Source organism: Peromyscus leucopus, chromosome 23, assembly GCF_004664715.2.
Source record: "Peromyscus leucopus breed LL Stock chromosome 23, UCI_PerLeu_2.1, whole genome shotgun sequence".
Classification (NCBI taxonomy): Eukaryota; Metazoa; Chordata; class Mammalia; order Rodentia; family Cricetidae; genus Peromyscus; species Peromyscus leucopus.
This window is the reverse complement of record NC_051082.1, coordinates 45,009,086-45,034,353: the sequence shown is the minus strand read 5'-3', so window position 1 is coordinate 45,034,353 and position 25,268 is coordinate 45,009,086. Positions and strand designations below refer to the sequence as shown.

The 25,268-nt window shown below is 41.2% G+C and overlaps 1 protein-coding gene across 1 annotated transcript in view; it reads left to right on the top strand.

Moving 5' to 3' along the window:
* Nucleotides 1–25,268, top strand: part of Baiap2l1 (BAR/IMD domain containing adaptor protein 2 like 1) — a 101,047-nt gene that overhangs the window by 23,827 nt on the left and 51,952 nt on the right. Inside the window, exons 2-3 of the mRNA XM_028890290.2 lie at nucleotides 13,185–13,260; nucleotides 20,018–20,104. Of these exons, the coding sequence (XP_028746123.1) occupies nucleotides 13,185–13,260; nucleotides 20,018–20,104 (163 nt within the window). The remainder of the gene's footprint in view (nucleotides 1–13,184; nucleotides 13,261–20,017; nucleotides 20,105–25,268) is intronic.

Genomic DNA, 25,268 nt, shown 5'->3' with positions numbered 1-25,268 from the left:
ACCCGTACAAATAGGAGGCATGTAGTTTATTACTGCATGATTGGTAGCACAAGCTTGTAAGAATCAACTTGTCACTCAGTGGAGGAATAGATGAACAGAATTCAATGTTTTTATATGATGAGTTTGTGTGCATATGTATGTGTATTAAAAAGTGAAAAAAATGTGTTTTTTTTTTTTTTTTTTTTTTTTTTTTTTTTTTTTTTTTTTTTTGAGACAAGGTTTCTCTGTGTAGCTTTGGTGCCTGTCCTAGATCTTGCTCTGTAAACTAGGCTGGCCTCAAACTCACAGAGATCCTCCTGGCTCTGCCTCCCAAGTGCTGGGATTAAAGGCATGCTCCACCACTGTCGGGCTGTGAAAAATGTTTTAGGGAGCTGACTTATTTTGGAGGTGGTGAATGAGCACTGTAGGGCTGTAAGGTGATGTGGTCCCCAAGTATCACAGTGATACCTTGGTTTTGTTAAGGCCTTTCAGCTGATTAGATGATATCCACCCAGAATTGAATTTGCCATCTGTTAGTAGATATTAGCCATATCTACAAAATACTTTTGTGACAATTTCTCAGTTAGAGTTGACTAACTGGATACTGTAGCTTATCCAGCGGAACACCTAACACTGTCACAGTGAGATATTGTTTGTAGAAATATACTCAGTCCACATATATCCATGTGGCCCGGTCTCAGAAGCATAACCTTGAATAGAAAGAAAGAGATAAAGAGTGAAATGAATTGGATCATACCACAAATATTTTTCTCATTAAATATTGTTTCAATATATAAAGCAAAAACATCTTTCTCATGACTAATATATGTGTATATAAAGGTATAAAAGATAGATTAGAAAGTTATCAGTAGTCTTGATTACAGATTCCCTGTGGATTAGCATAGGGCCCTTAAAGCACCCAGTGATTTTTGTCTGCAGTAGTGTAGCTTGCAGCAAACAGGCCCATGAAGACAATGTTAGCCTTTAGTAAATAATTCCTGTCAGGACTAAGTGAATGTGGATTTTTTTTTTCTTCTTTTATACCTTTTTTAAAAACATGTATTTGGGTACATGTGCACACATGTGTGAGGTCAGAGGACAACTTGCAGGATTCAGTTCTACCATGTGGTTCTGGAGATCAAACTCAGGTCAGTGGACTTAGCAGCAAACATCTCTCTCTACCTGCTAAGCCATCTTGCTGGCTCCAGATTCTTCTTTTTCCTCCTTTTGTTCTGTTTTCAGTGAGGAAGAAACAAAGGAGGAGATTAGAAATACTCAAGAATGAGTATGGCACCGGATGGTGGTGGCACATGCCTTTAATCCCAGTACTCGGGTGGCAGAGCCAGGCGGATCTCTGAGTTCAAGGCCAGCCTAGTCTGCAGAGTGAGATTCAGGACAGGCACCAAAACTAAACAGAGAAACCTTGTCTCGAAAAACACCCCACAAAGAAAAGAATGAGTATGGATGTTAGAAGGTTAATTATAGTCATAAAAAATGGGTAGTAAGAATCTAAGAAAATATCAAAAAAAATACTATAGATATTTCCATAATTTCTCATAATGCAGTGCTCTGACATCATGAAAGCATTTTTATCTCAGTTTATTTCACAATGTACTCGAAGAAACTTTTGAGGCACCAGATGAATGCAAAAGTTGATAGTGAGTCCTCCTGCTGCCCACTTGACCTTTACTGAGGTTTAAGATGTAATGTCTCAGAGTTTCTGAATCTCATCTGTAAAGTAGGATAACTAATAACAATGAAACTGAAATAAAATAAGACCCCAGTCAATGCTGGGTATAGAGCCAGGAATAGAACTCCATGAGTGTTAACAGCTATTTCCCATGAAAACAATAAAAGAATCAGAGCCTCTCAGCCGAGTAAAGCAGATAAGAAAGAACACCTTCACCTTTCTGTGGTTGGCCCCTTCTCTGGGTATTTTGTGGTCATGACCTTTCTCATCCTGATAATGACATTTTGAAGTAGGAGAGCTGATGTATTTGTTTCCATGTTACCTAGAGATTCCTGAGTAAACAGGAGTGACCATCTGTTTGAAGATCGACCAATATTTTAGAGCTTTGCTCTTGAAATATTAATTACCATTGGTTCAGTGTTTACCAAGCATTGAGTGTTATGAAGAGTGTGTAAGTGCTCTCTAGAGCTGGGGGTGGGGCTTAGTGGCAGAGTGTTTGACTAGCATGCACGAGGTTCTGAGTTTGCTCACAGAACTACAAAAATAGATATGTAATAAATAAGTGCTCCATAATGTTAGATTATCATTCAGTTTTCATACTTCTTAGGAAATGAAAATTATCACTATTTCTGTTTTGTAAAAACAGAGAGGTGATGTTATTCACTCAATTATTATTCAGAGTGTGCCTTGTCCCCGACACTTGCAGTCACACTCATTGCTCCTACGATGGCACGTTACAGATTACAGAAAATACAAATAGTATATAATGCCATCTGATAGGTAACACAATAGATAGGACAGATTTATGGGAGCCAAAACATTATTCATATTTGACAGGGAACATTTATTTTTTATTTATTTTGGTTTTTTGAGACAGGGTTTCTCTGTATAATAACCTTGGCTGTCATGGAACTCGTTTTATAGACCAGGCTGGCCTCAAACTCAAAGAAATCCACCTGCCGCTGGGAATAAAGTTATACACCACTACAGCTAGCAACAGGAAGAATTTTTGAGTTTACATATTTGAAAAAGTTTTGTTTGCTTTGTTTTGCTTTTTGAGACAGGATCTTGCTATATAGTAGTCGTCCAGCCTGGCCTTCTGCTTTCAATCCTCCTGCCTCAGCCTCCTAAATGTCAGGATTACAGGCATATATCAATACAGCTGGTTCAAATAAGTATTTCTGGTCTAGCTTAATGCCTCAAAAATACCCATCTCAATTATCCAAGTTTCCTTGACCGTGTGTGTGCCCCACATCTATGACGGGCATGAACAATGTGACTCTTGTGATATCTGTTGGCCCTCAAGCAGTTGTCTCTTTGCCAAATTTGCTTACTAATGCTTTCTTCAAGGCCGAGGAGGTAATCAAATATTGGCAAGGTTAGGACAGGAACAGCAGCTTCCAGCAACACTCAAGGAAGGAGGAAGCAAAGCTTTCTTCAGATGAAGCCTTACCCAGGTTAACTCTTGTTACAGATGTTCTTGCCACAAAACTTTAAAATCTGTCTCTATTCATACGAGGGATTGTACAAATGACATAAAATTCAAAGCTGTAGAACTTGACATTTACTTAGAGATTTGTAAATCACTTCAAGATTATCTTCTGTAAATATTATTCACTTTTTTAACTGCAAAAGACAAAGTACTGAAATATTAAACAATTTGCCCTTGGTCCTGTAGAGAACAGTCTCAGAAAGTTTGGGGCTGTTTAGCTTCACTACCCATCAACTTATACTCGTGTGTTTTTTTAAAAGTGTCAACCAAGTATCACTGTTAGTTTATGCATAGTTCTGTGTTGGTAAAGTTGAAGTATAAAAAGCCAAATGCTAAGGAAGTTAAAAATCATAATATTGTATACTTGTCTTTAAATTATTATCTGTAGCTACATGAGGCAGGGGAAGTAAATGCCTAACATAGCCAGACCAGCTAGAGTGATAAGGGACTTAGCTTATTTCTGGTTTCTGGTTTTTGTTTTGTTTTGTTTTTTGTTTGTTTTGCTTTGGCTTAGTTTTTAAATTTTATTTGTTTGTTGTTGTTGGTGGTGTGTATGTGTGTGTGTGTGTGTGTGTGTGTGTGTGTGTGTCTGTCTGTCTGTCTGTCTGTCTGTCTGTCTGTCTGCAGGGGCCAGAAGAGGTCATCAGATCACCCTTGATTTCGAGTTACTGGTGATTGTGAGCTGCCCAATATTAGTGCTGGGAACCAAGTGTAGTAAGCACTTTTAATCACTGAGCTATATCTCTAGCCCTATGAGGTTTTTTATTTTGTTCTGTTCTGTTTTTGAGACAAAGTCTCATTATATAGCCCTGGCTGGCTTTGAACTCACTGTGTAGACCAGGCTGGCCTCAAATTTAAGTGATCTTTTTTCATTGGCCTCTAGAGTGGTAGGATGTATGCCACCACCATACCTACCTGTCTTATTTTAATCTGTTTATTAACCTAAAGTGATAAGGATTGAAGTTAAGGGCTGTATGCATGCTAGGCAAGTGCTCTACTAGTGAGCTCCATCCCAGCCCTTTAAAATTTTTTTCTAATTTTGAGACACAGTCTTGCTAAATTGCTCAGGGTGCCCTTGAACTCCCTGAGTAGCTCAGGCTGCCTCCCACTTTCAATCCTCCTGCCTTAACCTCCAAAGTAGCTGGGACTGCAGATGTGTGCTATCTATCACAGCAGTTTATTTCAAACAGCCACCCTTTCTCCAGAGCTACAGAGTTTTTTTGGCCCCTCTTCACATCACATTTGGCACAAGTGGAATTATATTGCCAGTGGATTAGCTTAGAATTTGTTTTGTAACTGTAGGTGTCCATGCTTCTGAATGGAAAAGAAACATTCTAGTGGAAACTGATTTGATAAATTATACTAATTGTCAAGTAATAACTGGCGGGTATGTACTAAGCTTTTTTTTTTTTTTCTTTTAACAAAAGTAGTGTTTCTTGGCCCTTTTTTATCTTTTTCATTTACTTTGAAATATTGTTGTCTTAAGTCTTCTGTTTTTTTTCCTCCAAACTTGAAATGGAGTTGATCTTTCAGTTATAGACTTTGCCACAGCTCTTAGCAAACCTGGCTACAGCCCTGGCCTTTGACCCAGTGACTGCCTTCCTAAAACACAGGGTGCATTCAACACACAAGTGCACTGCTGCTGTAACATCTTGCAGATTTCATAGTACAAAGGCAGTGTTGCTTTTTTGTTTTGGGTTTAAAAATAACTTGTACTTCAGCTAAAATAACTAGATTAATGGCCAAAAGCCAGTCAAGAAATGGATTTTCCATGGTTGAAAGGGGCCAACATTTCTGTAGCTAACCCTAAATAGCAAAGAACTAAACTGCACATGTTGAACTTATCTAGCTTAAGAACTCTCTATGAATTGTTTAGATAGTGATACTCATTTCTTGGCCTTTTAGCTAAAAGTGTGTGTGGATAGCGGTTTATATATGATGTTCAGTGTTCTCATAAGCTGTTAAGAGTTAATAAGTATTTCAAGAATTATATTTTTTAAAAAATCAAATTATGAGCCAAGTGTGGTGATGCACACCTTTAATCCCAGCACTTGAGAAGCATAAGCACACAGATCTCAGAGTTCAAGGCAAGCCTGGTTTACATAGTGAGTACCAGGCCAGCCAAGGCTACATGGAGAGACCCCATCTTAAAAGAAAAAAAAAAATCAACAAATTATGGGGCCATGGGAAATAGCTCAGCTGGAAAAGTGCTTGTTCACAAGCATGAGTACCTGAGTTCAATCTCCAGCACTGGCATAAAAACCTGGCATGTTTATGTATTCACCAATTGTTAGAGACAAGTAGATGCTTGGGGCTTGCTGGGCAGCCACCCTACCCTAATAGACAAGCCCTGGGATCCAGTGAGAGACCTAGTCTCAAGAAACAAGGTGGTAGGTCTTGAGGAAAGATACCTAAGGTTGACTACTGGCTTCCACATGTATACACACACACACACACACACACACACACACACACACACACACACACACACCTGCATACATGCACAAGCATACACCATCAAATTATACTTTTCTCTTATTTTGTATAAGTAATATATTTAGAACAGATCTAGTCATCTTTGTATGGCTTCTTGTATGCTATAGGACATGTTAGCTATGTAGTGGTTTCCTCTTATTTTTACTATATACACAGCTTCATAAGAATATTACAAGAATTTTAGACATATTACATTTAAATTTTTAAATTTTATTATTTATTTAATTTTATTTTTCAATTAGAAAGTGACTATTTTCTAATGAGGGTTTTTTGTTGTTGATTTGAAATAGTCACATATTTTAGGCTGGCTTCAAACTCTCTATGGAGTAAAGGATGACCTTGAACTTTGAACTTCTGATCTGCTGCTACCTCCCAAGTGGTAGGATTATACTTTGTACCACCTTGCCCAGTTTATGTCGTGTTAGAGATGGAACCCAGGACTTTATGCTTACTAGGCAAATGCTCTACCAAGTAAGCCACATTCCCTAACCCCATGAAATCATTAGATTTTAAGAATGATTGAGTTCTCCTAGACTACTGATGGGATGGCAGAGTGACCAGCTGCTTTGCCTACAGGCCTGGCAGCATCTCCTAAAGTTAAGCACATACCTACCCTGTGACGCAGCAGTTGAACTCCTGTGTATTTATCCTAGAGATATAAAAACTTATGTTCATACATAGACCAGTACATGATCGTTCATATCAGCTTTAGTTGGAATAACTCCAAACTGGAGGCAACCCAAATGCTCTTTGCTGCATGAATTGATAAGCAAGTGTGATATATCCATACCATAAAACATAGTTAGCACCCGAAAAACAGAAAAGAGAAACAGACTATTGGTATACCTATATAGTATATATAGGTTGGATGCTTTTTAAAGGCATTGTGCTGAATGAACAAACTACTCTCAAAAGGTCACATATTGTATGATTCCATTTACATAACATTCTCATAAGAACAGAATTAGTGCTGGTCAGGATGGGTGGGGAGAGGGTGACTAGGAATGGACACAGATTTTTGTGTTGAAAGGACCATCCTGCATTATGGTTCAGGTAATGGCTGTGCAGATCCATATACATGATACAATTTTGTACAGATAATTATCTCTCTGAAAACAATAAGGGATACAAAGATTGGCAAAATCTGGGGCTGGAGACTCAGCAGTTAAAAGCACACACTGCTCTTACAAAGGATCCAAGTTTAGTTCCCAGCACTCGAGTAAAGTGGCTTACATCTGCCTGAACTCCAGCGCCAGGGCATCTGACTTCCTCTTCTGGTCTCTGCAGGCACTTGCATTCATGTGCATAACCCCCCCACAACACACACACAAGTACATATAATTTGTCCTAGTTAGGGTTACTATTGCTATGGTAAAACACCATGACCAAAGCAACTTGAGGAGGAAAAGGTTTATTTGACTTACACTTCCATATAGCTGTTCATCAAGGAAGGAAGTCAGGACAGGAACTCAAACTAGACAGGAACCTGGAGACAGGAGCTGACACAGAGGCCATGGAGAAGCACTGCTTATTGGCTTGCTCCTCGTGACTTGCTCAGCCTACTTTTTTATAAAACCCAGGACCAGTAGCCCATGGATGGCACCACCCACAGTGGGCTGGGTCCTCCCCCATCAATCACTAATTAAGGGGGGGGAAAAAGAAATAAAGCCCCAGAGCAGTGGTCCTCAACCTATGGGTCACAACCCTTTGGAATCAAATATCAGATATTTACATTATGATTCATAACAGTATCAAAATTACAGTTATGAAGTAGCAATTAAATAATGTTATGGTACAACTATCTAGCACATAATTGGAAGATAAAAATATTTTTAATTGGCAAAATCCAAATAAGATCATAGCCCATAGCTGTACCAGTAGCTATTTAATGGGTTACAGAATTGTACTGTGGCTATAGAAAATGTCATTGTGGGGATAAGGGAAATCATGTCTAGGAAGAGTGGGTTCTTTTGTGGTTTTATAAAGTGTGTGTGTGTGTGTGTGTGTGTGTGTGTGTGTGTGTGTGTGTTTGTGTATGTATGATATGTGAGTGTAAGCATGTACATGACATCATGTGTGGAGGTCAGAGGATAACTTTCAAGAGTTGTTTATCTTCTTCCACCATGAGTTCTAGGAGTCAAACCCAGGTTGTCAGGCGTGTGCAGCGAGTGCCTTTACCTGCTGCGCCATTTCACCAGCCTACATTTGCATATATGTTGTTTTAATAACTCTATGAGGCTTAACCTATTTTAAAAATAAAAAGTTCAAAGGGGAGTTAAGAAGAGACTAGAGCAATAGCAGCTCTGTCTACAAATATACAATACTAGGTACTGAGGGTTCATCTTGGAAAGAATGGAACCAGAGGCTCTGGGGGCCTCTTGGCCACTTGTAGACCTAGGAGGGTCACCCTTGTGTTTTCTTTTTCTCTAAGATAGCAGTATAGAGTAATACACACACACACCATATAAATCTATATATAGTGTGGAAATCTGAAGGGGACATCTAAAGAAGATTTGGGTAATATGGATGGAGATATAGCTTAGCTGCTAGAGTGCTTGCCTAGCATGACTGGAGCTTTGGGTTCCATCCCTAGTACTACATAAACTGAGCATAGTGATAACATGCACCTCTGATCACAGTACTCAGAAGGTGTTCAAGGTTTTCCTTGGCTACATAAAGAGTTTGAAGGTAGCATGGGGTACATAAGACATGTGAGGGAGAGAAGGAAGGAAGCAAGCAAGCAAGCATCATTTGAGTATAGAGTGTTGGCTGACTTACAGGTTCTCAAAGGATCCATAGAGAAGTGTTGGGAGTAAGTGAGCCATTCACCCTAGGACCCCAACGGCCAAGGATAGAGACCAGGACACACAGGGCTGGTATAGAAGTATGTATGTATATAAGGTTAAACTTCCAGGTTCCCTTCCCTACCCCAGCTGACTCTGAGAACAGATCTCTTTTGCCTGCAGACCAGAGATTTAATCTAAGGGCATGTTGGAGCTTGGGTCTTGAAAACACCAGAGGTAAAACACTGGCGGACAGTGGTTCAGTATACTCTGGTTCTCAACCCCCATTCATGACTGGTAGAAAGGCTAACCATCTGCTGGATGCCCTCCTTTCTACCTGGTGACTGGGAATTAGGAATATCTCTGTAGAAACAGTGGTCCTGAGTACTATCCATGACCAGGCTCCCCATGGACTTGCTGTCTAGACACTGTGATTGAAGCCACTAGTCAACCCTCAGCTTTGCAGCAGCAAGAAGGGCTTTACTTGTAAATATGAACTGATTTATTAAAAAAGAAAAGTGAGTGAGTGTGTGTGTGTGTGTGTGTGTGTGTGTGTGTGTGTGTGTGTGTGTGTTTGCCCCAAAAGAGAACATCAGATCCCTTGGGGCTGGAGTTAGTGGCAGTTGAACCTGCCTGGTGTGGGTACTGAAAGCTGAATTTGAATTCTCTGTAAGAGCAAGATGTATTCTTAATCACTGAACTATCTCTCCTGCCCCCAAACTCACTTTAAAGATCACCAGAAATGGCCAAGCATGGTGGTACATGCCTTTAATCCCAGCATTCAAGGGGCAGAGGCAATCTGGTCTATATAGTGAGTTTTAGGCCATCCAGGGTGACATAGTAAGACCTTGTCTTTTCAAATAAATAGATAAATAAATAAATAAATAAATAAATCACCAGAAGCCAAGCATGTTGGCACATACTTATAATCCCAGCACTATTAAGATTGAGACAGGAGGATTGTAAGTTTAAGCCAGCCTTAGCTAGAGAGAGAGAGAGAGAGAGAGAGAGAGAGAGAGAGAGAGAGAGAGAGAGAGATGGCTTAGTGGTTAAGAGCATTGGCTGCTCTTCTAGAGGATTGAGATTCAGTTCCCAGCACCCATGTGGTAACTTAAACCATCTATATCTCAAGTTCATGTGGGCACCAGACACACATGTGATACAGAGACATATATGTAGTCAAAATACTCAAACACATAAAACAGTCAAATAGTTTTTAAAACTAAATAAACTAAACAAATAATAACACCAGAAGTTGGATAAAAAGCCTTTAGATGGATAAAAAGAAAATGTAATTAGGAGATGATGCCATGGGGAACTGGAATAGAATACTAACACTCTACAGTTACTCAGAGAAGACAAAGCATCATAAGCCAAGACCAGAATGGTGATTTTAAAAAGGAAGAGTTAGATACTAAAGAACTCTTAGAAAAAATTACATATATGTATTTTATACATCATCATACATACAGACATATTTAAAAGCACTCGGTATGGCCAGGTAGTGGTGGTGCATTCGGGAGGCAGAGACAGGCGGATCTCTGTGAGTTGAGGCCAGCCTGGTCTACAGAGTGAGTTCCAGGACAGCCAGAGCTACACAGAGAAACCCTGTCTTTAAAAAAAAAAAAAGTGCACCAAATATGATGACACTCACCTGTAATCCCAGCACTCAGACGGCTAAGGGAGAAGGATCATGAGTTTGAGGCCAGCCAAGAGCCACTTAGCAAGGCCTTTTCTCAAAAGAAAACAAAACTCAAAAGCTTAAAAAGAATAAAAGAGTTAGGGTGTAAAGTTGAAAATGTTTTTCAGATGTAGAACATAAAGACAGTAGAGAAATAGAGAAAAGGTAAAGTTAGATAAATCCAGGATGCATAAAACCTTCATCTGGCTGGGCGTGGTGAAGCACACCTTTAGTCCTAGTATTTGTGAGCAGAGGCAGGTGGATCTCTGTGAGTTAAAGGCCAGCCAGGTCTACAAAGTGAGTTCCAGGACAGCCAGTACTACACAGAGAAACCCTTCCTTTAATTAAAAAAAAAAAAAAAAAATCAAACCTTCATCTGAGTTCCAAAAGAAATAAAGACACAAAAAGTTAAAACAAGCATTTTCCAGATCTGAGAGACCTACTTTCCACATGGCTAGAAGCCACCAAATATCTCATAAAATAAATGGAAAAGATGCCCACAATGAAGCAGATCAGTATTCGATTTTACAGCATAGGGATAAAGAGCTGGCTTCTAAAGCAAAGCTTTGGGGGAAGCTGGGATATGGTCAGTCAGTAAAGTGCTGACTTGCAACCATGAGTACCTGAGTTTGGATCACCAGCAGCCACATAAAACCCAAGCACAGCTGCAAACATCTGTAATCCCAGTTCTGTGGAGGCAGAGACAGGTGTATCCCTGGGTCTTGCTGGTCAGCTAGTCTAGCTGAATTGGCAAACTCCAGGTTCAATAAGAGACCCTGTTTCAAGACTCAAGGCGAGGAACAATAGAGAAAGACACCTGTTATTGATCTCTGGCATCCACACAAACACACTCCAAAAGAGTCAGGGGTAGGGGAGTCAAACAAACAAACAGAAAGGCCACTTCTCAACAGCAAAAGTGGATGCTAAAGACAGTAACAGCAGTATCTTAACCATTCTGAGGAAGACAGGTCAGTATATCATACGCTGTCCAGCAAAACAACAAACAGATGCCAAGGTAAAAATAGTTTGAGGGGATAGGGAAGGCACTTGCTACCAAGCCTGATGACCTGAGTCTAGTCCCCAGAGCTCACATGTTATAAGGGAAGAACTGATGTCCATGGGTTGTCCTCTGACCTCTATATGTGTTGTGGAATTTTCAATTCATCCTCTCCCTCCCTCTTGCACATACAATAAATAAATAATTTTAAATTTTTAAGTAGTTTTAGGCATGTGTGGGGCACAGATACACCTCTCACATTATTCTTACATCAGTGTTGAAGAATAATCTCCAGCAAAAAGGAAGAAAGTAGACAGTGAGACTGAGAGCTTTTGTTTATTTGTTTGTTTTCAAGACAGGGTCAGGGTTTCTCTTTGTATCCCTGGCTGTCCTGGAACTCACTCTGTTGACCAGGATGGCCTCGAACTCAGAGATCCTCTGCCTCCCAAGTGCTGGGATTAAAGGTGTGGGCCACCACCCGCTGGTTGAGAATGAGAGCTCTGATTTAGGCAGCCAGATAGGAATGTACAAGGACAACAGCCTGGCAGACTTGGGGGAAATCAGATAAGGCTGAGGGAGAGGACAGAGAGTCCTTAGAGGAAGTTTTAGGAGGGGAAAATGAGATGTGAGATCAGCTGGCTATTCTGTGTATTTGAGAAATGAATTGGTAGGCCTGTGCTTGATCTGACACTGCATGGGAAAGGACTTAGGGTGGATACGTAGAAGCAAGAGGGAAGAGGGGCAAGCCAATTATTCCAGAAAAAACAAGAAGGCATTACTAAGAAAGGAAATGTGATCTTTAGTACATTCCTTGAATTGTAGTAACCAATATTTACAGTCATAATAAATATGATTGACTGACCAGATGTCGATTAAACAGGAAGAATGAGGAGTGTAATAGAGAAGTAGGTCCTCCTGAACTATAAGAGGGAGCCAGAAGTTACTGTCGAAATTGAAGATTAGTGAATAGTCAAAATGGTGAAATAAAGGGGAGAGTAACCATGTGATTGGAAGCATTCTTGGGAGTAATAGCCATGATGGAGAAAGCATGAGGTGTGGGCTTTTTATGATTTTTATCACTATTCAATTACTGTAAGTTCTCTATTCCTAGTTACTAATGCAGAACCTTTTTTTCCTTCTGAAGGATGTGAAGCATCTGACTCATTGAGTGTTGGCTCATTTTCCATCTTTTATCATTTGGTCATCTACATGGGAGAAGGGTGGGAATACCAAAGTGGTCCATTTGGAAGGATGAATATAGGGCAACTTGTTGATCCAAGATGGAACAAATATCTATAGTCACCATATGTTAATGTATTCTTGGTCATAAAGCCAGCGCCTTGGGAGTGGCTTACTGTCTGTACTGTACAGGTTTAGGCAAAATGAAAGCAAGATTACCCTGAAGTTTTTAAGTACTCCATAGCCAAAACATTACCCTTACCCTTAATTATAAATTAAACTGAGGTAGCTGCTCAAGCAGACTATTTCGTAATGCTAGAGTTAGGGCCATGAGCAATATACTTGTACCAGAGAGAATTCTTTGGCCTCCAGGCTCATAGCCCCCTGGGGTATGATAGAGATGTGAATGTCTGCTGATTGCTTCCTTTATAGCAGATTGTAGGCAGCCCTTGGGCAACTGAAAATTGCTAGGCTATATCCACCTTGCTGCCTGTTCAATCTGGTCAGAAAATCGAGCTCATTGAGATTTTTACATCTGCATTATTTGTAGGCTAAGTAAGGATTTGGCTCAGTTAGCATATGTGAAGCCCTAGGTTTGATCCTCCAAACTGTAAACCGGGCATGGTGGTACACGTCTGTAATTCTAGCACTTAGGAGCTGAAAGCAGGAAGGACAGAAGTTCAAGGTTATCTTCAGATCTGTAGCGAATTCAGGCTAGTCCTGGGATTCCTGAGACCCTGTCTGCAAAGAAAAAAAAAAAAAGAACATTTGAGACTTTATTGTTGTACTTGTATTATATAGGAATTCTCAGCCTGATAGTGATAGAATCTAGATATTCCTCCCTCTTTTGTTTATTAATTTGTCTGTTTTGTGTGTTTGTCTGTCAGAATGTTATGGAACAATTCAATCCTGGACTACGAAACTTAATAAACCTAGGAAAAAATTATGAAAAAGCAGTGAATGGTAAGTCTTTTGATTTGTTTCTATAGCAATTAATGTAAAGCACATATAAAATCTGTTAACATAAGTATCTTTAAATATTTAACATTGCATTTTTAAAATATCTTATTTTGGCATTTTTAAAATATCTTTAAATGAAATTTTATAATTTATCTACAGGATTTTTGCAGTGGCAGTGCAGAATGGTACTAATATATTTGAAGTGAGTTAATTGAGTAATTGTGAAGGTACTATAAGTAACATTTTAACTTTAAAATTGTGCTTTCTGATATACAAAATTAGGCTTTAATATCATTTCCATGAACTTTTCTACTTTGTAAACCAAATCTTTGTGAACTGATAACTTATACTTAAAACATTTGAATATTTGTGGTACGGTGGCACATGCCTCCAATCCCAGCACTTGAGAGGCAAAGGCAGGTGGAACTCTGTGAGTTCCAGGCCAGCCTGGTCTATATAATAAAATCAGTCAGGACTACACAACAACATTTGAACATTAGTGTCCTGCTACGTGAGAATCATTCATTTAGCTGTATAGAATTTCTTGCCTCTAGATAGATTACTATTTTGTTTTGAGACAGAATCTCACTATGTAACATAGGTTAGCCAGCTTTTGAACTTAGGCAATCTCCCTTCCCACCCTCCCATGTGCCAAGATTACAACTGTGAGCCACTATAACACCTTGCTGATTATCTTTTTTTTAAATAGTAACATGAAAAATAATATTTTTAACTTCAGTGGAATAACATCTACATTAAAGGTTATGCTTAAATTATCATTTCAAAGTAAGTGCTTCATTGAAACTAGTTTGAAGCCGGGCCCAGTAGCCTGAGTGTATAATCCCAGCTACTTAGGAGTCTGAGGTAGAAGGATTACAAGTTCTGGGCTAGCCTGGGCAACTTAGCAAGAGCTGATCTCAGACAGAGAGAGAAAGGAAGGAAGGTAAGAAATAGATGGGCTGGAGAGATGGCTCAGAGGTTAAGATCACTAGCTGCTCTTCTGAAAGACCTGGGTTCAATCCCCAGTATCCACATGGCAAGTCATAAATATCTGTAACTCCAGTTCCAGGCAATCTGACACCCTTACATCAATGCACATAAAATAAAATTAAATAAATTATAAAAAGAAATAGAGAGATGGGGAGAGGGAGAGAGGGACAGATGAGGAGTTTCAGGTAAGCAACCAGCTAGCTGGGATGTACCTGCAGGATCATGTGCAAGCTGGAAAAGTACTTATATAACATGAATGAGGCCCTAATTTCAATTCCCAACAAATAAATAAATAAATAAGTAAATAAATAAATTCGACTGTTGATATTTGCCTCTCTTTTGGGACCCAGGTTGCTAGCTATCTTGAAAAGGTTTTCACTGAGGTTTATAAGCAGCCACTCCTGCACTCCTACTAAAAGTGAATGCTATTAGAATACATTGATAACCACCTAAAGTGTGGCCCAGCAAGACAGTGTACTTACTGCCTAGGCCCTAAGCTGTGGATGGCAAGAAACGTGATAGTTGCAGTCACTGGAAAAGTAGACTGCATGGCTGTGCATTTTTATGTACAGCTTTCAGTACCAGGAAATATAACAGTTCTAGGATCTTGCTTCTCTTCCCAACAGTGTCTTCACCTTCTATAGGCACTTTTCTTCCTCTGAGAGTAAGAGGCTGACCTTCCCGCTGCCCTTAATTGCGATTGCTTAATCACTGGGCCACAAAGTCATCACTGTTTCCAGTTTTCATAGGGAGAACACTGTAGAACTTTTTTTTTTTTAACTGTGTAGCCTGAACTACTTTCTAAGGCATAGCTATAGACTAAGTGAGCTGCTTGCAGCCTAGCTTCCTGTTAACAAGACTTCTCCCAAAGGGCTCTTACCACTTCATCACCTCCTAGAGATGATTCTGTACTTGATAAGTATTCCCAGAACTTCTGCAGGCCATCTAGCTATATATCAGAAGCCACTGATAATTTTAGATACATTTATGAAGCCCTTGGTAAGAGTACAGATGAGGATGTCAGCCAGAAGTGCAGTCAATAGACTATAAAGGTGGAGTGACATGTGAATGGCTGAGAGAGAAACCTAGACCATTGTCAGCAGTGAGCAGAGCAGTAGTGATTGGTGTGGACCAGAGCAGGCAGGAAACCTTGCAAGAGCTTGAGCTAACTAACAGATAGGAGATATCAGCAGACACACTGCTTCAAGCAGAAAATATGAGCCCTGGGAGCCACCCTAAACTGGGGAGAAGTAGGACTGGACAATATCAGCTTAGCCATGCACTGCAGTGTAGCACCAGGCACCTATTACAGAAAATACTGCAGCTGCCCACAGACTGGATGGCTTAAGATGCCACTTTCTGTTTCCCCTGTAAAGGCAAGGTAGCTAGCTCTCTGGAGTCTCAAGGCACATTCCACTGGGGGGCTTGACATACTCTGTTCTTGGATGGCCATTCTCCATCAAAACCACACTGGGCCCTTACTATAGCAGCACTAGCCTTAAAGGCCTAGCATTTACTAGGTTCCTGTGTAAGCCATGCTTGTTGGTACCACACTGGCCAAATCAAGTATCATCACCAGTGTCTCAGGAAACCACAGACTGGAAATCTGGAGGGGTGTAGTTCACTGAAACTATTACTATAAAAATTTATCATGAGCTTGTGGAATGTGGGCTTGTGGGAGATCCATGGAGTCTTTAGTAGAACAGTAACCCAGTGAAACTATATTTTAAGAAAAATATTATCAGCCAGGCATAGCACATGCCTTTAATCCAAGCACTTGCATGCCAGAGGTAGGTTGATCTCTGTGAATTCGAAGCCAATTTGGTCTACATAGTATGTTCCAAGGACCACCAGAGCTATAATCACTAAAATAGAATTTATAGGCCTGGCGGTGGTGGCGCACTCCTTTAATCCCAGCACTTGGGAGGCAGAGCCAGGCAGATCTCTGTGAGTTCGAGACCAGCCCGGGCTACCAAGTGAGTTCCAGGAAAGGCCCAAAGCTACACGGAGAAACCCTGTCTCGGAAAAAAAAAAAAAAAAAAAATGAATTCATAGGTTTCCTTAAATAGTAAGAAACAAACTCACAAAGGGGGGGGGGCAAAGTTATCAAAATACTATTAGTTCTGGATAAGTTATGTGGTTTTTAAGTTAATTTAGCTTTATTATAAAAGCAAAGCAAATATTTTTTAAATGTGAAAAGTAAAAAAAAAAAGCTACTTTGAAAGACTGAGGTTACATGGTTTTAAATATAAGTCAACAGTTAATGAAAAAAAAAATCTCAATTTAATGTGTGGGTGTAAACCAGAAATTTTAACGGTTGTGTAATCCTGAACACAGCTCTCCACTAATGTGCTCTTCAGTTTATCAGTACTTGACAACTTAAACCTCTCATTCCATCATATCTACTGACCTGACATTTCACTGGCAGCACACTTGTTTTTAGGTGGAGTTGCTTTTTCTTCAGTTCCAGCCAAAGCACTGTGATTTAGACTGAGGAAGTGAAGTACCTCAGCAGGAGTTGTGTGCACTGTGGCTGACTCACATTGACCTTGGGGACAGCCTGAAATGTCTCCACTCCACTCCCTTTAGCAAAAGGAGCTGATAACATTACCCACCCTTGTCTTAACATTGTCAGTAGATTAGTGAAGTAATGACTTGAAAAGTCTATATAAATGCTGTCTGTTATTGATAATTACACTGTAAGTTCTTCTCCAATCTTATAAAATAGTAATATAGCAGAACATTGCATTTCTTAAACTTACATGCAGATATAATAAAAGCCTTAATTTATATATATTTAATTTATTTAACTTTATTTTATGTGCATTGGTGTGAAGGTGTCAGATCCCTGGAACTGGAGTTACAGTTTTGAGCTGCCATGTGGGTCCTGGGAATTGAACCGGGGCCCTCTGGGAGAGCAGCCAGTGCTCTTAACCACTGAGCCATCTCTCCAGCCCCATTTATTTATACTTTTTAAAACTATAGTAAATGCTGAAATATAAAAAAAAATTACAGGGGCAGGAATTTGGTCTGTAATACCTTCAGCTACACCTGAATTATCTGATCTTTTTAATAGTTTCCCATAGGGCGGTGGTGGTGCATGCCTTTAATCCCAGCACTAGGGAGGCAGAGGCAGGCAGATCTCTGTGAGTTCAAGGCCAGCCTGGTCTACAGAGCGATATCCAGGACAGGCACCACAGCTACACAGAGAAACCCTGTCTCGAAAACAAAACAAAACAAAACAAAACAAAAAATAAGTTCATTGTTGTTTGCCTGGGCGGTGGTGGTGCACACCTTTAATCCCAGCACTCGGGAGGCAGAGGCAGGCGAATCTCTGTGAGTTCCAGGCTAACCTGGTCTACAGAGTGAGATCCAGGACAGGCACCAAAGCTACATAGAGAAAAAACAAAACAAAACAAAACAAAATAGTTCCCCATAAAAGTCAATCTTTTAGTGTAGTGGTAGTGTAACTTAGTGGTAGAGTGCTTCATTAGCATGTGAGAATTAAAAATACAAATAGGGGCTGGAGACATGGCTCAGCAATTAAGAGCACTTGCTAGTCTTGCAGGGGACCTGAGTTCTGTTCCTATCACCATCAGACAGACCACAATTGCCTATAGCTCCAGCTCCAGGGGATCCAGTGTCTTCTTCTAGCCTCTGTATGTATCCAAATATACATGACATATTCACACACAGACATACACACACATACACACACATATGTTTTTCTATTTTAATATAACAAATAGGGACTGGAAAGATTGCTTAGCAGGTAAATGCTTGTCTCAAGTATGAGAACCTGATTTTATTCATCACCATCTATGTAAAAATATCAGGTATGGTGGCACAGGCTTGTAATTCCAACACTGAGGAGGCAGAGAGAAGCAGAGCACTGGATTGGGACTCATTGCTCTGCAGTCTAGCCTAATTGGTTAGCTCCAGGCCAGTGAAAGACCCTGTCTCAAAGGAGGTAGACCATGTTCCTGAGGATGGCACCCAAGGTTGTCTTCTGTTTTCCACACATGCGTTCATGAGTGTATGTAGACACATACAATGGATGGATGGATGGATGGATGGATGGATGGATGGATGGATGGATGGATGACAACTTACTTTTTAGCCTGGCCTGGTGGCATAGGTTTGTAATCCCAGATACTTGAGAAGCTAAAGTCAGGAGGATTACAAGGTCAAGGGTAGCCTAGAAAACTTAATTGAGACCCTGTCTCAAAATGAAAAATACAGTTAAAGGACTGAGGATGTATCATCTCAGTGGTAAAGCACTTACTGTTCTGTGGGTAAAGAGAATGGGCCAGAGGCCCTTTTAGTAACAAGTTTCTATGCTCTCCAGAGCGCCAGGAAAAACTGATTTCTGTGTATGAAGGCAGTCTCTGAGTTTAGGGGAAGGGTGGAGATTTTTTTCCTCCAGAATCACACTGACTTTGGCTGGATCTTGTTGAAATGCCTGTCTGTCATACACCATTCTCCAGCTGAATTGCCTGTAAAGCTAAAGAAGCCAGACTGCCATTTATCTGTCCCACACGGATTCCCCCCCCCCCAAACAGAGTCTCTCTGTGTAGTTTTGGTGCCTGTCCTGGATCTTGCTCTGGCTGGCCTCGAACTCACAGAGATCCTCCTGAGTGCTGGGATTAAAGGCGTGCACCACCGCCACCTGACCCACACTGACTTTATTAGAGAACTTTACAGATGGGCAGCCTTCATCTCCACCAGGGCACATACCTTGTCCAAATACCCTTCAGGGCCAGTTTGAAGAAGAAAACAGTTTTAAAATGTTTAATTTAATTATTTTAAATTGTGTATATGTGTATGCATGTGAGTGAGGGTGCCCACAGAGGCTAGAGACATTGGATTCCTCAGCACTTGAGTTACAAGTGGTTGTGAGCCTCCCATCATGGATGCTGGGAACTGAACTTGGGTCCTCTGCAAGAGTATTTTAAACCCATTTTAAAAGTATTATTTTTTTTTTTTAATTAAAGAAACATTTTTAGGATGATGAGAACTTAGCTTCTGCTGCAATAAAACCTTGGCTTGTTTCTGCTGGAAGGAGAACATATGGTTATTTTTTAGATAAGTCTGTAATTTTTAGAATGCTAATGTATTTCAAATTTCATAGATTTTTTTTTTACTCCAGTAGCAAATGTGTTGGTTAGTTGTGACTCAGATTTTTTTTTTTACAGTATTAAGGATTGAACCCAGGGTGTAGTACATGCTAGGCAAGCTCTCTGCACTGAGCCATACCCTCAGCCCCTCACCAGGGATTCTAGGCAATTGCTCTTCATATCTTCAGCACATTTATTTTTATTTTGAGATAGAGTCCCATCAAGTTCCCCACACACTCAAGTGGCCTTGAACTCACTCTGAAGCCTAGGTAGGCTTTGAATTCCTCCTGCCTCAGCCTTCTGAGTAGCTGAAATTTAAGCCTATACCAGCAGACCTGGCTCTTTTTTAATGGGAAAAAAAAAAATGTGCTTTCATGAAACAGGTTCCTAGGCCACTGAACTCAAGACTCCTTGAGTAATGGCATGACTGACCTGTATGTATCCCATAATGTATCTGTTCCCAGTGTCAGTTTGATGTCAGGAACATATGCCCTGGAACTGACATCAGGAGCAGGCAGGGCCTTGGGAACTTCACCCGCTGAAACAGTTGGTCTAGAACTTCTTGTAGCCAGAGGCACACTGGGATGTTGAACCTGTGTTACTTCTTCTTTCCTTGTCTGAGTAATGATTTTGTGTATTGCATTCCTGTCTAGCTATGATCTTGGCTGGAAAGGCCTACTACGATGGAGTGGCCAAGATCGGTGAGATTGCCACTGGGTCTCCAGTATCAACAGAACTAGGTGAGCTGACCATCCATTTTTACAAAAACCTAACCTGCTGTCCTAGGAGTTTGATAAGAGTGTGTCAGGTGACAAGAACCCAAAAGGGAACTGGTTGGGCACTGTAGTTTGAGTTCACCCTGACTCATGAAAATGGAGAGGTTTTTGGAGGGCAGGCAAAGCCTTAGAGGGGTTGGGTAGAGGCCCCTTCCCAGGCCTCTTAGGATCTCTGCTCCTGCCTTTGCTGCCTGGGTTCTGGCGTGTCACCTCAGATCCCTGAAGTTCCAACTTGAAGAACTGTGGCCTACATTTTGAACCGAGGTGGGTGAGACAGGCCTCTGACCAGGCCAAGTGCTTCCGGTGACTCAGCTTGTGGAAAATGACTCCTTGACTCCTTTATGCTGTACTCTTGGCTCCCATGCTTCCCCAGTTGCCTTTGGTTGTGATTTTTCCGGTTTTGCTGGTATGAATGGATCCCCTGTGCAGGCAAGGAGGGTAGCCACACCCTGGGCAGCCCCCACCATAGCCAAGGGAAGCTGGGCTTCTATTTACAGAGTTATGCCACTGCGTTGCGGTCATCTCCTGCAGGGCAGGGCTACTTTGCCAGTAGACCCACATGTCACATGTCTTTAAAATTTATGGGCTGTGTTTTATTGTATGGATGCTAAGAATTTGCTTTAAGGATTCTGAAAAACATGAGAGAGAGAGAGAGAGAGAGAGAGAGAGAGAGAGAGTGTGTGTGTGTGTGTGTGTGTGTGTGTGTGTGTGTGTGTGTAAAGAGCGACATGCCCTCTACTCAGTGTCCAGTAGTCTTGAGGCTTTTCAGACTTGCCTGAGAAACTCATTGACCCCATTCATAGGCTGGAACAAGCCTTGATGCTGGTGGCAGGGTGGGGACAGGCTGGGTTTGTGTTCTCCGGCTGCTTTATGCCTAACAAGTTGGAGAAGCAGTAGACAAAGGGCACAGTGTACATCTGCAGTGATGTTGTATGGTTAGTGGCAGCACTGCCGTGGTTCATAGAATCGATCACATATGGTTTTTGAACCCCCAGCTCGTGTTCTGCGAGTGTTGTGATTTCCCAGTGTCATGATGACTGGTAGCAACTCTGAAGCACCATCAGTTTAAAGACATGCAGCCTGCCTTACATAGCAGAGAGCAATATTTCAGATATTTGGGGTTCCAGAAGCAGCTGAGATGATAATAGGGTTCCAAAAATAAGCTTAAATTAAAAAGAAGCATCCCATTGTGCCAGGCAGCAGGGGGAAAAAAAAGTATGACCCTCACATTAAAACATATGGTGCTCTGACTCACCACCATTCAGTGTGCCATTTTAATGTTTTATGGGTCTTGCCACTGTTTAAATAAGACTTCTGTTCCACACCTTACTTTATTCAGCTGCAAGTTCATAACACTGAGTCAACTATTTCCACAGTAACAGTGTTGTTATAAACAACACCTTGAAACTCCATTTTCAGTGGGGAAAGTATGTTATGAAGGTTCAGGTTCCTTCTATGAAGAGGAAATGGAAGTAAAGCTCCTTCCAAGTTTTGCTTTGTTTCAAGTTGTCCTATTGCTTATGTCCACTGTCTCTGATTTACTAGTTTTTTACCCATTTATGGCTTTTTCCCTAGATAAAAAGTTCACCTCGGTAACCTTGCTTTGGGGGAACCTAATAATAACTATTTTTGGCTTGGATAGTTTTTATTTTGGTATTGTTTAAAATGCCATACTATATCCATTTAAATTGTATGGAAGAGGAGCAGAAAATTCACATTTTCAAAAAGAAGAAGAAGGAGAAGGAGAAGAAGGAGAAAGAAGGACTAGAGAAATGTGAACAAATTACTTGGCACACAAGCATGAGGACCTGAGTTCAGATCCCTAGCCCTCATGGGAAAGCAGAGCATGGCAGCACATACTACAATCCCATCACTAGGAAGGAGGCAGAGACACGTGTCTCTGTGCCTTGGTGGTCATGCAGTCTCCCCTAATAGGTGAACCCCAGATTCAGTGAGAGACCCTGTCTCAAAAATAAAGACACATAATATCAACTTCTGACCTCCACGGACATGCACACATATTCACAGGTACCTGTACACACCTTTGCCCCCCAAAAGAAAGAATAAATAACCAAAGCTAGATTGTGTTTCTTTTGTTTTCCCAATATTTTGTGTGGTTATAGCCTTTGGGTACTGGTCCTCATAACCTTATGAAAAATAAAGTTTATTTAGGACTGTCTTAGTTTGGTTTCTGTTGCTGTGATAAAACACCCTGACCAAAAGCAACTTGGGAGGAAAGAATATATTTTGCTCACACTTCCATATCACAGTTTATCATCAAAAGCAGTCAGGACAGAAACTCAAACAAGGCAGGAACCTGGAGGCGGGAGTTGATATAGAGCTGCCTGCTGGCTTGCTCCTCACGGTTTGCTCAGCCTAATTTCTTATACCACTGAAGACCTCGAGTGCAGGGATGACAGCACCACCTGCAGTGAGCTGAGTCCTCCCACATTAATCATCAATGAAGAAAATGCACCACAGGCCAGCCTGCTTGGGGCACTTTCTTAATGGAAGTCCCTTCTTTCCAGATAACTCTAGCCTGTGTCAGGTTGACATAAAACTAGCCAGCACAAAGACTAAAGAGAAGCCAGGCATGGTGACACATGCTTGTAATCCCAGTACCTTGGAAGCTAGGGCAGAAGGATCACAAGGTCAACCTGGGCTATATATAGTGAGGCTCTGTCTCCAAAAAAGGGAGTGGGACTCGGGCTGGCAAGATGGCTTGGCAGAAAAGGTGTGTGCTGCTGGCTGACAACCTGAGTTCAATTCCAGGGACCCATATAGTAGAAGGAGAGAATTGACTCCTTAAGGTTTTTCTCTGACCTCCACGTGTCCTGTGGTCTGCGCCTGAACACACACACACTTAATTAATGTAAATTTAGAAAAAACTTTAAACGAAGGACTGGAATATGGCTTAGGGGTACAGTACTTGGCTAGCACACAAACAGCCCTGAGTTCCATCCCAGCACAAAGACTACAGTATAACTTCAGTGAAACCATGAATCATTTCAAGTTTTTCATTCAGTGTGTCTTTTGAATTAACTTCTGTTGGTAAAGATGGAATGGATTTTTAGCTGTAGATGGTTTCATTTAGGCAATTCCACTTAGCATCAGTTCATCTGTTGCTATGTGAATAATTTAGTATGCTTTTGCTCAAACCTAACAAAATGTCCAGCTTACAGTGATTTAAGCAATAGGCATGTTTATTATTCCATATAAGGCCAGGAGCAGCAAGTTCCTGTTTAGTTAATCATCACCAAGGACTCAGATTCCATCTCTTTTTCTTGTCTTAATACCCATTTCCCCATGGCCCCAAGATGGCTACCAGTCTGATTATCACATTTGTCTTCTCATTGTCTGCAAGTACAGGAAGTAAAATGTCTTCTCAGGCGTGTCCTTCTATAAAGGAGGAACCCTTGCCCAGAAGCTCCAGCACACATCCCTCTACGTTCCAGACCCAGGTTAGGTCACACTCATCCATGTCCAGCTGCCAGAAAGATTCCTTGGTGTGGCTGGCCAGGACTGCAGAGGAGAGGGCACAGCTGTTAGGAGACAGTCCTGATAGCAGGCGTCTCTGGCATTAATGATCTGGTTTCAGTGGTTTGGGGTGAAGGGGAAGACATTACACAAATGTTCCCTGCAGACATTTGTGATGCTTCTGCATTTTGCGTGGATTTTTTTTCTTCCCATGTGGGCTGGTGTGCATTTGCCCAGCATTTGTATACATCAGACCCTGTCACCTGTTCTGCTAGGCCCCTTGTGCTTCTTTTCCCAGAAGGCCACAGCTGCCCTTCCCATGTGTTTCTGTTTAGAGGCAAGACTCTAACCAGGAAGGAAGAAGAGCATTAGGGACTTTTTGTTTCTTCCACCTACTGAGTTTTATTGCTCACCTTTGAATGACTTGTGACTATGGACTCCAGGGTAGTTTTCCTGTGTCTGCTTCCTTTCTTCTGCTCAGTAGCTGCTTTCCTGTGTGATTCCTGCAGCCTTGTGACTGAAAATTAAGAAAACAGAGAAAAGTTAAAAAAATATTGCCTATAAAGTTACTACTGTGTACATCTATCTACTATTGCCATATGCCTGTACAGTCTCTTCTAAAGAGTGTGCTGTTAGATAGTGTGCCCCCCTTTGTCTAGCCCACTTTTCCCAGTAAGAAATATAAGACCCATCTCCAGTCACACTGTAGAAGTAATAGCCCACACTAAGTACTTGCCGCCAGCTCAGATCACTGAGTTAGTTGGCAGTCTGACTTTAGAATCTGAGTTCTTTACCTCTCTGTACTGGTACTGAGACACATGGGAGAGAAAAGGGCCAGCCCAGGAGCCACTGAATCCTCAACATTGGGGGCCTTTTCAGAAAAGAGGTGAAGCCAAGCATGATGGCACCTGCCTGTGTTCCCAGCATTCAGGATCCTGAGTTCAAGGTTAGCCTGGACTACATAGTCATACCCTAACTCAGAACAGTGAGTGGGCTGGCAAGATGCACTTACCATCAAGTCTGAAGACCTGAGTTTGCTCCCTCAAACTCACATGGTAGGAGGAGAGAACTAATTCCTGCAAATTGTGTTTTGACCATTACATATATACACACTGTGGCAAGTACTGCCCAACCTCTCAAATTTTTATGTAATTTTAAAATTTAAAAAAAAAAAAGAGAGAGAAAGTTGTCAAAGTTAATCTTAGTGGCAGAGCAGGCCTGGCCAGTATATTTAGTGATGACCTTTTCCCCCTGAAAAGGATGGTTCCTCCAGATCTGTCTGTTAATAACAGGAGTCAAGAAATTAGTGATATTTAAATAACAGGTAAATCACACACACACACACACACACACACACACACACACACACACGCACGCACGCACGCACGCACGCACGCACGCACGCACGCACGCACACAGTGTCTTACTGTCCACCCAAATTTGGGTCTCATTAAATTCTCACTGAAAATGTAGGGGAGGAGTTCTTCCCCCATCACCTGGTGTCTTTAGTCATTCCATTCATTCCTGGGTGAATTTTTTCTGAATGATTTGCAGGTGCAATGATCCCTTAGGGGTGGCTGCTAGGCCTAAGAACAAACTTAGCAATTACCTCCTCTGCAGAGGTAAGAGATTACCCACCTCCATGGTGACC